Source organism: Podarcis melisellensis, assembly GCF_964234715.1.
Source record: "Podarcis melisellensis genome assembly, chromosome: 11".
NCBI lineage: Eukaryota > Metazoa > Chordata > Lepidosauria > Squamata > Lacertidae > Podarcis > Podarcis melisellensis.
In genome coordinates this window covers 32,128,377-32,142,823 of record NC_138543.1, presented here as the reverse complement: position 1 = coordinate 32,142,823, position 14,447 = coordinate 32,128,377, and the positions used below count along the sequence as shown (strand labels likewise).

Here is a 14,447-nt window from a genome sequence, read left to right as displayed (position 1 = left end):
ATTTTATCAAGTTGCAGGATTTCTTTTCCTAAACCAGGGAGGTCATCACCTCCCATCTGAGCGAGAGTAACACACAAAAACAAGAAGTACTTCATTCTCAGTGGCCCATAAGGGTTGCTACAGGAAGCAGGTGCTCGAGTGTGGCAGACTTGGATCCAAACAAACAAGGAAGGGAATATGAGGTTAGACAGAAGGGTGAAAAACCAAACAATTGAACATTCATTTCTCATGCTCAGGATGCTAATTTCCCCGCTCCCTTCCCCACCCCCAGCTGTCATTGTGATGGACACCCAGCATTTGTTAACTTTACAGTAATCATGCCTTTTCTCCTCTGTGTGAAGCCCCACATGGCTATATCTCTCAACACACTTGGCTACAGAAGAACCTGTGCTTTGCCAAATATGTGACGTGTGGGGAATAGGGTGAACAATTACACACAGACTGTCTTCCAGGCCAGGTGGGTCATTAACCAAACAATTTCACCTGAGACTTTGAAATGTTTCCTACACACTTACCAGAGAGCAGGTTCCATGAAATCAGGGGGCCTTTCTTCCAAGTAAAAAAAAAATGAATAAAGCCAAGCTGTTAGCACTGCATGATATTCAAACGTCAGAAATAATAATACTAATGCTAGAAAGATCCACAACGTGACCACTCAGGCTTTCACTAAATAAAGTTCTGTCATTGCTGACTTTCTTTCAGATTTGGCAACAACTTTTCTAGAATAATATTCGGTTGGGCTGACAATATGAGAGAATGATGGAAAGGGAAGCATAAAGGAAAGATAAAACACTACTAACTCTTATGTTTACTTACCACTTTTTATTTTATTCTTTATCCATCCTTGATTAGGAAAAAAAAGTTATGGATCTGATCAGAAAAATCTCATTGTCATTGGCTGACTTCATCTCTTTATGTAGTTTGAAGTGAAGCTAAGCAAATTGTGTGAATTTAAAAACAAATAGATGCATTGTTCTCTAGTTTTAAGCAGTGCTTTTTGGGGGGGGGGGTAACACGGGGGTACGCACACCCTTAAACATTTTGTGAATCTTTGTACTTTTGTTCATTTACTGTATTTATTTTCCCCAATTTGAACTATAAAATGGTGCTTTTCTTGAGTCAAACTGAGAGTACGCCTAATCATTTTTAAAGAAAAAAAGCACTGGTTTTAAGTGTGATTGAGTTCATGAAGTATTACTGGGTAAGATTCGTTTTAATAATGACTGGTTTCTGGCAATCCTATTTTCTTCTCCATCCTCTAAAACAACATATAATAAAGAGATGAAGTCAGCCAATGACAATGAGATTTTCCTGATTAGATCTGTAACTCCCCCTCCCCCCCAAATTGGTGATAGAAATTGATGATAATAATAATAAAAAATAAAATTTATTATTATTATTATTATTATTATTATTATTATTATTATTATTATTATTATCATTATCATTATTATTATTATGAACAGAGGGGAGATTGCAGATTGGGTGATGTGCTATCAGAAGTCCAGAAATAAAGATTAGGAATGGCCTGTTCTTGAGAGCCCATTGTTTGGTGGCAATTCAATCAGATGGAAAACACTGTAGTTTTTCTAGATTGGCTTGCCCTAGAATGACAGTATGGTAGTATAGGAAGCACAAATAATCTCTAAGTATGTTGGTAGCAGACGCAAGTCCAGTTGATACCAGTTGGATTCATTTTCAAGTTAATGTTTGGGATCACAAATTTATCCTATAACTACATCTAGTAACACATTCATTGATCCCACTGCCTTTAATAGATATTGGTAACTATGTTAAAAATAGCATTGAGAGGAAGAGTGTTGTAATTTAATTTCAAGATTCATTGTTTAATTTGTGTTCTTGAAAATCAATCAATAAATGCACGGGGGGTGGGACTGCAATCCAATTTGTCTTTCATCATCTCAGAGCATGCGGATGGTCAGATTACCCCACTCCAAGATCTTTCTGATTTCATTTGCACACAAACTATGCACGCAAGATGTTAAAACTACCTACTCTATGTTCTGACATTCAATATCCAAAGCAGCTTGTTAGCTTTGGCAATGAGAGAAAATGCAAATTATTGTCCAACCTTTTATTTTTGTTACCAGCTATGTAAGGGAAAGTACTGTCTGCATCTTACAGTTATAAAAGAAAAGCCCCAAATTTTAATACAGTAGCAATGAAGCAGAATTCTAGCTGCTTAATTTTTGATCTAGAAAAACTTTTTAACAATCCAGTTCTATGCATGGAGGAAGTTCCACTGAGATGTGGATCATTACTCCTAGGTAAGTGGGTATAGGGTTGCAGTCATAACAGTTTAAAAGCCATGACTTGCAAGAGGATTTCATCCTTCTCACCAGTCTCAGCTAATTGATAACAAGACCTTGGTTGAAAGTTTGCCACTGACGTCAGAAGTCAGAGAGTTCCACGTTTTACAGTTAATGCTTATTCCAGTAAAACGGAGAGCTACCACCTGGCAGTACATTCACTGCCTTCATTAATTAGAGGGGATGGGGTGGGCAGAAACATGTGGTCAGCATAGATGGCAGGGAAATCAGAAATCCTAGTGAACTTGGCTGGTGGATGCAATAAAGCTAGCTGCATTCTTTCATTCCTGTGGTACATATTTAAAGGTGGTAGTGGAAGTATATGTTGAGAAGCATAGCTTGCCAGTGGCTTAGAATTATTATTTCTTTGTGGTTCCTCTGGGTGTGTATAAACACATCCATTATTTTGCTAGACTTTCCCTTACTCACAAAACTCGGGTGTTATTTAGGAGGTTTTTTGGATTATGAAAAGAGGCAGCTGTCAACGTTCTAAAATATGGATATTTATTCATTCAAGGGTAGAATTCAACATCATGCTATGCCGAATGTTACATCTGAGCAAGTGTAGCAGCTTGCCAGACAGAAAGATTTCCCCTCCCTCCATGTGCTGATCTGGGGTTCCCCTGACCTCCCTGGGGCAATTTTGGAGGGCACAGGCAGCACATGAGGTAGGAGAGGGGAAGCCCTGTTGTGCCTAATACAGGGCTTCCACTAGTGGGGTTCATTAAATGAATCCCACCCCAAGGTATTTGTTTGTTTATTATTTACATATAAAATATGGGGGAAAGTCCTCTAAAACAGTGAGGGAGAAGACAGAAAGAACTAGAGAAAAACGAACCAATCACAAGCTGCTACTGAACCAAAAGGGTTGTGCCTTCCCCCCCCATTGCAAAATACTCAGCTGAAATCTAATAAAAGCTTATTTATGGATATGCATTATAGCCCACTAAGTTTTACTCAAAGGAGACCCACTGAAATTAATGGACGTAAGTTTGCCATGTCCATTAATTTCAATGGGTCTAGTCTGCAAAGAACTTGCACTGGGTTATTTTCCCTTGCTTTTGTTTGTTTAAAGCAACTCTCTCAAAATTAGCACTTTTACTGACAAGTTCCTAAAGAGCTGTCGGCACCAAGATATTATTGGCGGGGAGTGGGGTGTTGAGGGGAAAAGAATAAAGCTTTTCATTTAGTATCAGCTTGAGGCTTGGCGCGCTCTCTCTCTTTCTATATATAAAGCGCGCAGTGATTTGCAATACTGTAGGGGCGGAAAACCAACTAACCAAAACCAACGAAACAAACCACTAAGAATCTGGTTGTACAATCGTCCACACTCCAGTATACATTTCTCTACAATCCAACAAACTGAAGAGGCCATGTGCACTAGGTGACACCCCCATCCTAGGCTTAATGCTCATTTAAAGCATTTGGCTCCCCCGCAAAGAATCCTGGGAAATGTAGTATTTTTAAGGGTGCTGGCAATTGTAGCTATGAGGGATAAATTTCAGTTCCCAGGGTTCTTTGTGGGAAGCTATGTGCTTTAAATGTACCGTGTAGATGTGACACTATATGTGATTTCAAGGTTAATCAGAATAAAACTCTCTTTCCAATATGGCGCTCACAGTTTTAAACCCACAATCATAAACAGGCACTCAAAATAAGCAGAATCTACCCTTTCCTCATTCTCTGTAAATATGACCAGGGAAGAAGCAAGTTCTTAAAGGATGAGAAAACCAATTGGTGAACACGGTCATGTGTTCAGAGGTTGCTCTAAGTCCGTTATCTGGATATAAAGAGACGAGTCAAGAGCTCCTGAAGAGCCAGAAGCATTTTTTGTCCCATTTTCAACATTTTGAGTCTCTACGTCAAACCTAGGATTACGCAAAACATTAGTGCCCTTGAGGTGAAACTGGACGTACATCAAGAGTATGTGAGGCCATTTTTCCTCACGACTCACTTCCAAAGAACTTTCTTCCCTGAGGACCCCTCTCTCCTGCCAAGTATTCACATAACTGCACACTCGCTATCTGACTGCACATTTGCCACACTACAGAAGTTCAGTTGGATTCTGTACTCTTTAACCAGACATGCCGTTCCTAAGTGCTAGAGTCACTCATGTTAATTGCTAGAATTGGAAAGTTCAAGATTGCCTGGAAGACTTCATCTTACTGGACTATTTAAAGCTAGTTATACACTGCAGGATTCTTTACAATGAAGAAATACAAAATCCGTTCCCCCACCCACACAATACCATCACTGTTTTCTCCATATTTAAGGAATATGCTGTTCACCCAGCTATGGCTTGAGGCTTTTAGGTCTCTTCCAAATTCATTCTCGTATAGGGCAATGCAGCCTTGGGCTGAAAAAGAACGTGTTAATGCAAACAAATTATTTTCTGACTAGAGTTTGCGCTAGGCGTACGTGCTAAAGCTGGTTATTAAAAGATCACAATACAATTTAAGGAACTTAAAAACACAATGTAGGCACCAACTCTTAGGGGCCAACCCCATTTTTCCTTGAAAGGGTCAGGGGCCCCTATTGTTCAAAGGGCAGGAGGGCAAATGCGGAGCTGGGTGTGGCACTTTGGTGGCCAGTGGCTCCTCCTGCTAACACCACTGGCCAGGAGCGGTTCCTCCATCTTTCCCTTGTGTGGCAGGGGGATGGGGGCCTCCATCCACTAGGGTGATGTTGCCCCCCGCCTCTGGCTCCCTGTAACAATATGCATCACTTTGCACTTGTTTATCAGTTACACCTGCCATTTTACCACCCATTCATTCAGTTTGGAGAGATCATTTTAGAACTCTGCATTTTTTAATGACCATAAAGAGTACTCTTTTTCTAGAAAAAGAGGTGCAGGAACTCCCCTTGAACGCCTCCCTTGTTCTCTTAAAATGCCAATGGTGCCCACCTAAGAGGTGCCGGACTTGAGTTTTGGCTGAAAAAAAGCCCTGACGCTGAACAATTTAGTATCATCCGCAAACTTGGCTACCTTACTGCTAACCCCTAACTTTAGATTGTTTATGAAGAAGTTAAAAATCACAGGTCCTGATACCAATCCTTGGAGAACACCACTTTCTACTTTTCTCCATGCAGACTACTGTCTATTTTTTCCTACCCTCTGCTTCCTGCTACTTAAGGGGTTGTGGAAAACTGAAACTTTTCATAAACATTGTAAACACATTCTGCTTTGAGCTACTTAATATTTTTTTTTAATCCCCAATTGTAGCTGTGTTTTAATTCTGGGAACAAACATTTATAAACAATGGATATTATAAACTGAATACTTCAATACAGGATACAATGTAATATATATTGTATTTCCTGATCACATTTGGAAACATTTGAACAGCCATGAACTTTCTGAAATAAATTTCTACATCTCTTAACATTACTGCTTTAAAAAAGGGAACATCTTTTCAGAATAAATTTTGTATCAAGTGCATGATGCGTTTTCTCAAGGATAACAAATTTTATTTGTTTTCTCAGGTTTGTATTCAGAAGCTTGATTATAGTTATGGAACTGCCATTGTTAAAAACATGGTCAGAAAACAGGTTTTTAGAAACTCTGTGGAGAGGTATATGAACAGATCAGGAAAGCATACATTTTGACCACTCATAAAAAGGAAACAATGCATACACACAGCATTCTGAAGTAGTCATGGTTGGCCCCTTCTGATCAGGTTTTCAGAAACTTCACACACAACAAATTGTGATGTGCATATTGGGAGTTCTATGCATTCTTGTTCTGCAAACGCTACATGCAGGATTATGCCATGCCACACTGCTTTCAAAGAATATGAATCCATTGGCTGCTGACATCGCCTCTCAGTTTCATGAATAAATTTACATCTTAATTGTGTGAAAAATACTGCCTGCTAAATATCCTCCAAAATACACACCATTTTCCACACAAGAGTTTAGCAACAACTGCTCAACAATGACCTTTCTTTAATTTTGCGCTTGTTCATTCTGTTATTTATACAATTACTGTAATTTTGAAAAATATAACATAACGTATTGTAAAGAGAATTGTCAGAAGGTTGTAAGAAACTGAACACATCACTGAGTACAAAAATACACTTGAAGGTCCAAGGATATTAGCATTTCTTGTTAAATAAGCACAAAATCCAGAGGGTTTTTGGTTGTTGTTGTTTACAGTAGCCCTAATATAAAGATAGCTAAGCAGAAATAGGATGGCCACATTAGAAAAGCTCAGTTCATAAATAAACCAGTATTATCAATTGTTCCTTTCTGAATTTTTGTATGAGCTGTAGTGAATATTCCAGGAGATACAACTACTGAATGAAATAAAAGCCAGGTTTCAGGAAAAGTTCTGGATTTCATAATAGGAGAAACGAATATATTTCTCATACATTCAAGACAAGTTCCAGAATTTAACAGCCTGCAGAGATCATAAGCACACAGCACATTATTATATAAATGTTTATTTTTAAAAAATCAGAATAAACCAAAAATATTTGATTAAGTGTTGACTTTAATACAGAGCAGAGTTTGCCTGAAGTAATAGCGAACAGGATTCATTCTTTGTAAAATGTATTTCTTTTATTTTACAGGTATTTTAACAACTAATTTAAAAATATTTTCAACCTGTAGTTGTATGTGTGCCTGTGTGTGTGTATAAAACAATTAATCACAAATTTCATGTGCTTCTAATCTGAAACATTGTTTTGAACTTTTGCATATATTCCTGCTTTACCTCAATCTCTACTGCCTATTACACCACCACTCTTATTGATAATGGTACAATATTGATCTGATTTTACTTTGTCTCTGCCTATGCTTTTAAGGTTTTATTGTTTCAAGGTGATATCCAGCTTTGGCGTCCTGCTTTCACAAAAGGCAGTCGCTCATGCAAACAGCGCTTCTCCTTCGTCTCCTTCCTCCTGCATCTTCCTGTTGTGGGAATCCTCCAGAAAAACTGGAGAAGGCACAGGGGCCATTGGGAAAGGAGAAGGAGAAGCCCAATCATGTTTGCTAATGTGACACTGGAATTCTATCTCTGTGATTTCATATTTTTAAAATCAAAAGTTGTTGCAAAAAATATAAACTTTTTAAAAGGTTTTGTATTTTAATAGCAATTCAATTCTCAAAGAGAGGTTTCTACTTTGTCCATCTTAAAATGTCTCATCTGAAAATCAGAATACAGTTCACATAAAAGAATTCGGCAGAAGTATGACAGTGTTAATTAATAACTGCATTTTTTAAATTTAATACACCACTGCTCCCCTAACTGAAATATGGAAACCAATTGTCAAAGGTGTGTCTTGTCCAGCATTAACAAAGAAAGTGAAGTGTAGAACATATTTTTCATCTCTTCTGTTTTCCCCGAGTCTTTTATTCCATATGCGCTTGACAAATATATTCCTGACATTTCCCCATTTTTACTGTATAAATAGAATACTGAAGGCCATCGCAATACAGCACACAGCTACATAAGGGCTCTTCCGCTCGCCTGGAAAAAGAAACAAAATTGAATTACTGGCTAGTTCACATCACACAAGCGAGTATGACTGCATGAAAGAAATGCAGTAATGTGAAGCAGGGAGATCTGCAAGGGAAGAGACACCGGAAATGAGAATTCCAAGCATGTTTTTTGGGATCTACAGGAAGGTGCAGAGCAATGGAGAGGAAGGAGACATGCTATTTGTATGAGCGACAGTCTATTGTGCAAGCAGGACACCACAACTGGATAGGATCGACAGAGCACAGACAGAGAGAAGGTACGGCCACCCCTGCTCCAATGCAATATCTACAAATATGCAAAATGTGTTAATATCAACCTAATTTTCTGCCCAGACCACTTCCAGTGAAAGCTAAGGGAACAGCACTTGTAAGGTAAATCTGCAGCATTTCAGGGGTAAAGTGCATCAAGGGCACCAGTGAAACACAAATGCAGCCTCTCTTTTACAATTGTAAGTTTGTAATCCCCCTCCTTGTAACCGCTCAGCCCTCCCCTAAATCTTCTTAACATGCTTCCCCTTGCACAAGAGTTTGAAACTGCTAATATGTACTACAAGCCTTAAACAGACACAGGCAGCCTCCAGCCTGTAAGTCAGTCTTGTATCATCAGGGGGTACAATTTGGCCCACAAGGTCATAGTTGCTAAACCATGCCATTTGTAGACATCACTGGTGATGCCACTGGGTTTAATGCTGCATTGGCTCTGTTCCCTGTTGGTGAGCACAGATTGAAGCCCTTTGCAAAAGTGCTTTGTGAAACAGCTGTGTGCTTTTCCTTTACCGGTAATTGAGCGGGTGGATAGTGGACGTTGATGTGGGAGAAGGAGCCTCTTCTCCCCTATCTCCTGCCAGCTTAAATGGGCTACTTCAAAAACCACTTTGGCAAAGGGCATTATGACAGCGCCCATACTTCCTTTCAGTCTCTGTGGGTTGCTAGGTGCTTGGAAACCCTGCACAATGGATTTTAGGTGGGTGGGGCCTGCTTGTCAATCGCTCAATGTCATTAATGATGTCAGGTAGTTTGACAGGTGGGCAGCCCCACCCACCTGTCAAATTTGGCCTGCAAGGATGATCCTAATAATGATCTGGTCCATGGAGCCAAAAGAAATTCCCCACCCTTGCCCTGAAGCAGAAACATGTCAAAAATGTTTCTCTTGTAGTGAACAATTGTTGCCATATATCTATGGTGGGTAACATTTGGACAAACACCATAACATTTAACTGAATAAATGCTGTAATATCCAGAGTATGTTAAGCATGAAATATAATTCTTCTTCTTTGGTGATAACTCATAGCTGAGTAAAATTGTCTTCCATGAACATGGTCTTAGCAGTGAGTCCATAAGTGACTGTGGTGGCCAATTCTGGATCCACATGTCCTTCCACAGTGGGGACATAGGTTTCTGGGTGGGAGTTGATCATGGTGAGGGTTTGCCAAACGTGCCTTCCTCTTAGCTCGTTTCTCCTTTTCACCTTGAATTCGTGCATCTTAAAAGTCCATGACACCTTTGGTAAAGGCTGTTCTCCAATTGTTTTCCAGTTATTAGTGTTTATGTTACCTTTTATTAGATTTGCCTTGAGAGTGCATTTAAACCTCTTTTGTTGTGCTCTGGTAATTTGCTTTCCATTCTCGAGTTGGGAATAGAGTAATTGCTTTGGAAGACAATAACCAGGCATCCAAACATGACCAGTCCAACAAAGTTGATGTTGAAGATTCATTGCTTTGACACTGGTGATCTTTGCTTCTTCCAGTACACTGATATTAGTTCGCCTGTCTTCCCAAGAGATATGTAATTTTTTTCAGAGACACTGTTGATGGAATCTTTCGAGGAATTGGGAGATGGCATTGCTAATGCTTCTGTATTGGTGGTATGTTCAAAGGAATATGCATACAAGTATCCGCTCACACAAGCTGGCTGCTTAATGAGAAATCTTTCCACAGCAAAGAAACAGTTCACTGAGTCTTTGCACAAGTGAGGGCCACCACAATTACATTACGAGACACTGTCATCATCTGGCACACATTCAATTAAACTGCAAATAGCTGTGCAAATTAACGTCTGCAATTTCACATCTGCTTAGAATTAATGTTGAGGAAGTCCACCTCCTACAGTTTTCTTACATGTTGTCCTTTTCTGTTCTTAATTTTCTTGAGAGAGGCATCCATCATCAATTAGGATTCAACGCCTGTTAGCACTACTTTACAAATAGGCAACAGCTTGTCTGCTCAAAGGTGCAGACATTAAAAAGGCTGTTTAAACACAAGGGGCAGAATTGCATTCTACACTGATGTAGCTTTGTGTTTATCCTTTTACAGAAAGAGAACAAGTGCTAAAACAGTCAGAAGGCAGGAGGAGGAGAATCACATAATGTCTGCTAGAATTTTTGGTTCTCCAGACAAGAAATTATGATTCTAATAAGGTCATGCCAAACCTGCCACATCTTTTGTGTCAAAACTAGGCACAACAGGTTTTTGAACAAGTGATTAATTTTTTGTTTTGATAACTATTAGCCTCATGTGCTGCTTTGAAGATTGGGGAAGTGGCATTCTAGAGTGCTTAACGCTTTCCTCCTGTGCCCCTTTCTAAATCACAGCTTCTCTTGTGTTTGCATTTATGTGCTGAGGACAGAACAAAATCTATAGGCACTCATGGCACATGAAGTGTGGTGCTGCCACTGCACCACCCTTCGAGTTGTAGTGGTGTGGCAGGGTAGAGTGGAAGGGAGGATGGGAGAAATATCAGGGTGGCAGTGGTAGCAGATGCAGGTTGACACACTAGCGTTTGCTGCCACAACTAACCCAGCGCTCCCCTCCTCCATCCTGGCAAGCAGAAGTGCCACTCTAGCCAGGACAGCAGTGCCGTACCTCATGCACCACGGCTATTCTTGAATCTCTCACATTTTTCTGTCATATAGCCTTCCCACAGGCAGCTCAAAGTAGCATACATGCAGTCCTTGCAGACTGATCCCACAACAACCCCGTGAGACAGGCAGAGAGTCTAGAGCAATTTAGTGCTTGAACTTTTGCTAGCAATACTGTAATTCAGTATACAGAACATTTTTGCTCTTAAGTCTACACATTTTGATTCCTAATACTAGTAACACTTACATTAAGCAGTCTGTCTATCAAAGTTAAAATTGCAGAAAAGTACATGCTGTGTATTTGAAAATAATACCACTAAGATTTTTTTAAGGCAAATAAAGGCATGCTTAGATGACACACTAACATCCACTAATACAGTATATTTTTGGGAAACAGAACATGCACACTTACCAATCCTGGCACACTTCCAGAATATGCCCAATAATCTGAAAATGCATTTTGAGAAATTAGAAAAATGCAGCATTTCATATTTTAAGCTTATAATTGGATGCCTTTTTAATAGAGATAGAGTAGTTATAGCTAGAATTCGAAGACTGTGTGTGTGTGTGTGTGTGTGTACACACACACACACACACACACACAGTCATACCTCAGGTTACAGATGCTTCAGGTTGCGCGTTTTCGGGTTACAGACGCGCCGAAACCTGGAAGTACCAGAGCGGGTTACTTCTGGGTTTCGGTGCTTTGCACATGTGCAGAAGCTCCAAATCGCAACCTGTGCATGCACAGACATGGCACTACGGGTTGCAAACGCACCTCCTGCACAGATCACATTCGCAACCCGAGTGTCCAGTATGTGTGTGTGTGTGTGTGTGTGTGTGTGTATACACACACACACACACACACACACACACACCCCTATCCCATGCTTAATGGCTCAGGCATGCCCGGTAGGATTTTCGGCTGTTTTTGTTGCAAAAATTTGCACTTAAGATAGTTTTGTTTCAGATGGCTTTTCTTTTTTGAAGTTAGGGATTTTAAGGATATGTTGCTTTTATGATTTAACTGTTCTTTCATTAATTTTAATTGATTGACACTGGGTTAAAAAAATAAATCTTAAACCACCTTGTGTGTGCATCGATAAGAAAGGTATCATATAACACCTAATGCCCCAAGAAGCAAAAGCTCATGAAGATTTGTTGTAATGAATTATAGTTTAGCTAGGCTTTCAAAGGTTAAAATGCTTATGACACAGATCTCACGTCAATTATTACAGCTGAGAAGAAAATCCATTAATGGTGATATCCAGTGAAATCAATGGGCAAGTAACTTGTCCATTAATATCAATGGGTCTACTCTATCACTTGTGTCAGATATCATGCTGAGATTATAAACATGCAATTTATATTCCCCCTCCCCCAAAATTTCTAGAGTTACATACCCAGTTTGATTATTATCCAGTAACCTGGGAGCCAATGATCTTATGTATGCACAGGTACATATAAGCAGAAGGATTACTGTCAGTAGGCTCTGAAAATTGAAGATTGCAGACTGAAAGAAAAAAGTAAAACAGAAGAGGAGTTATGGTTCACTTTTGAAAATCATCTTCCTGCCCCATTTGTTTCTGCATCCCTCCCTGCCAGTGAGTAGAAAAAAGTGAGTTTTGGGGGCCCATTACGTTACGTACGTCTTTACGTTGTGAACAATTCCAGTACGTGCACACACCCTAAATCTCCTAGCAAAGAAATCGGTACAAGAATATGATTTCTTTTCAATACAGTACATAATCTGCTGGAACTCTGTATTTATAAGCACTATACAGACCACAAACTAAACAGGCATTTCAACTCTCAAAACAAAAACAACTGATGAAAAAGTTATCTGCAGCTCTGGAGTTCCTGCTTGTACCACACAACCACCAAAATGCTCATAATTATGGAAGACTGGGTGTGTGCAAATGGAAGACTTGTGCATTTCAAGGACATACTGAGGGCACCGGAAAACTCACAGACACATTGTTCTCCTTTAGGGGATACCCTGTCAGTGAGGATCAGGCCATACAGCGTTACGACACAAGGCCAGGTTTTGCCCTCAAAGAAATGCTATCACAAGTCCAGCATTTTACTTTTCCCCATAGGTGTTAACTGCAGCCATTCCTTTTTAAGGTAAAATTAAAGGAGTAAGCTTGGGAACACTACTGATGTGGTGGTTAAGCTTTTTCCTGCTGATCCAAGCCATTGATAATTAAGTCTTCTCCTATCTTTGAGGATGGGCTGCAGCTCAGCTGTTTGTTTGTTAGCATTTAGAAACAATTTAATATTTTTTAAATCCTTGAGTAGCAAGCTGTAGAGCCCATACTTGGCATGCATTGATCCTGGGTTGAATCACTGACCTCCAAAAGGAGGGTGGGAAAGACCTCTGCCTAAAAGCATGCAGAGCCATTGCCCATCCATGTAGACAATGCTGAGTTGGACAGACCAGTGGCCTGATTTGTATAAGGCAGTTTCCCATGTTCCTATCTGCATCTCATCATCTATCCTATCTAATCATGGATTCTATTTCTTGGCAATGTTCAAGTATGATGGACTGACTCTAAACTCACAAACTCAGACAGCTATAGTTGATGTACAAAGACGAGAGTGATGTGTGTAGTGTAAAATGAAAAAGGCAGAGAAAAAGTAGAGTTTATACCAAAACATCTGTGGTCTCACTATTTGAAAGAACTATGGTCAGGACCCAGAATCAAATACCAAGGACTGTGCATCAGATGGAAACTTTGAGCTAGTTTTTGCTCAAACAATAGCCACTCGTATCACACAACTAACCTCTTTTGAAACCAAGCGAAGATTCAAAAGCAACTAGAGATATAAGGTGATGTTTCACTATTCATCCCAACAAAATATCAAAAGCTGTTTGGCGCTCGGCACATATATGCACCTTTCTACTGAATAAAACCCCATTAGTGAAATCCTATGTAAACAGCATGGCTGGTACATGTGCCTTTATCTATAGTTACATGTAAATAATGTAAAACACTACACTGCAGTCCTGTGCACATCCACTTCCATGTAAACTTGGGATAAGATTGTGCTGCTGCACACATGCAAGGGGGCACTAATTTCAATTGTTTAGCCACTACATTTTAACAGGTACTGTCCAGTGCTTTTTACATGGAAACCTATGGCATCTTGATGTGAGGACAGTTTAAAGTCACACAAAGGCCTCTGCAATTTAATGCAAATTATTATTATTAATTTATTAACCAGTCATTATTAGCACACAAAAAAACTCCTAAAGAATCTGAGTGCTGCTTTGGGGAAAGTAAAATGAAGATATGAGACCCTGAGTATAGTATTTAGAATAGCAGGTGAGAAGGCAGCATTTTAAATATAACAAGAAGAACCTCTTGTAAGTTAAAAAGGGGGAGGCAGGTTTCACAAAGGATAATTTCACCACCACATTCTGGGAAAGGGAAGATGCTGCAACGACAACAACCTTTTTTTTAAAAAAAGGAAAGGCCACTATTGTAGTGAGAGAGAGGCTGAGCGGGGGAGGAGCGGAAACGGGCAGAGACCACCCCCGGCGCCCGTCTCTCAGCCCAACGGCCCCACTCAGAAATACAGGCGGACTACCAGAGACAAAGGCAACCTAACCGAAGCCCCCCCCCCAATCCAAATAAACCCCCGACCGCCGCGCTTACCATAGTTACGCAGCGCCGCGAGCCACATCACACATCCGGTAGCCAAGGGGCGGGGCACGGAAGAAGCGGCGCCTTAGACGCTCCACTGATTGGTTCGGAGGCGGCACAGGCTCCGGA

General features: G+C 40.0%; 1 protein-coding gene across 1 annotated transcript; it reads right to left on the bottom strand.

Annotated features, from left to right (window-relative positions):
- Positions 1–6,243: 6,243 nt before the first annotated feature.
- On the bottom strand, positions 6,244–14,445 carry TMEM167A (transmembrane protein 167A). The gene is made up of 4 exons (XM_081930248.1): positions 14,331–14,445; positions 12,072–12,181; positions 11,081–11,115; positions 6,244–7,800 (listed from the first exon to the last, which is right to left on the bottom strand). The coding sequence occupies exons 1-4, from the start codon at positions 14,331–14,333 to the stop codon at positions 7,730–7,732; spliced, it is 219 nt and encodes a 72-aa protein (XP_081786374.1). The 5' UTR covers positions 14,334–14,445; the 3' UTR covers positions 6,244–7,729.
- Between the last annotated feature and the right edge of the window lie 2 nt (positions 14,446–14,447).

Bases quoted from the DNA above. Each gene is read 5' to 3' on its own strand.
- TMEM167A (XM_081930248.1), bottom strand. The intron at 11,116-12,071 runs GTATGTAACTCT...ATGCATTTTCAG, and splicing joins CTGGATAATAATCAAACTGG to ATTATTGGGCATATTCTGGA. The intron at 7,801-11,080 runs GTAAGTGTGCAT...TTCTTTTTCCAG, and splicing joins CTGGAAGTGTGCCAGGATTG to GCGAGCGGAAGAGCCCTTAT.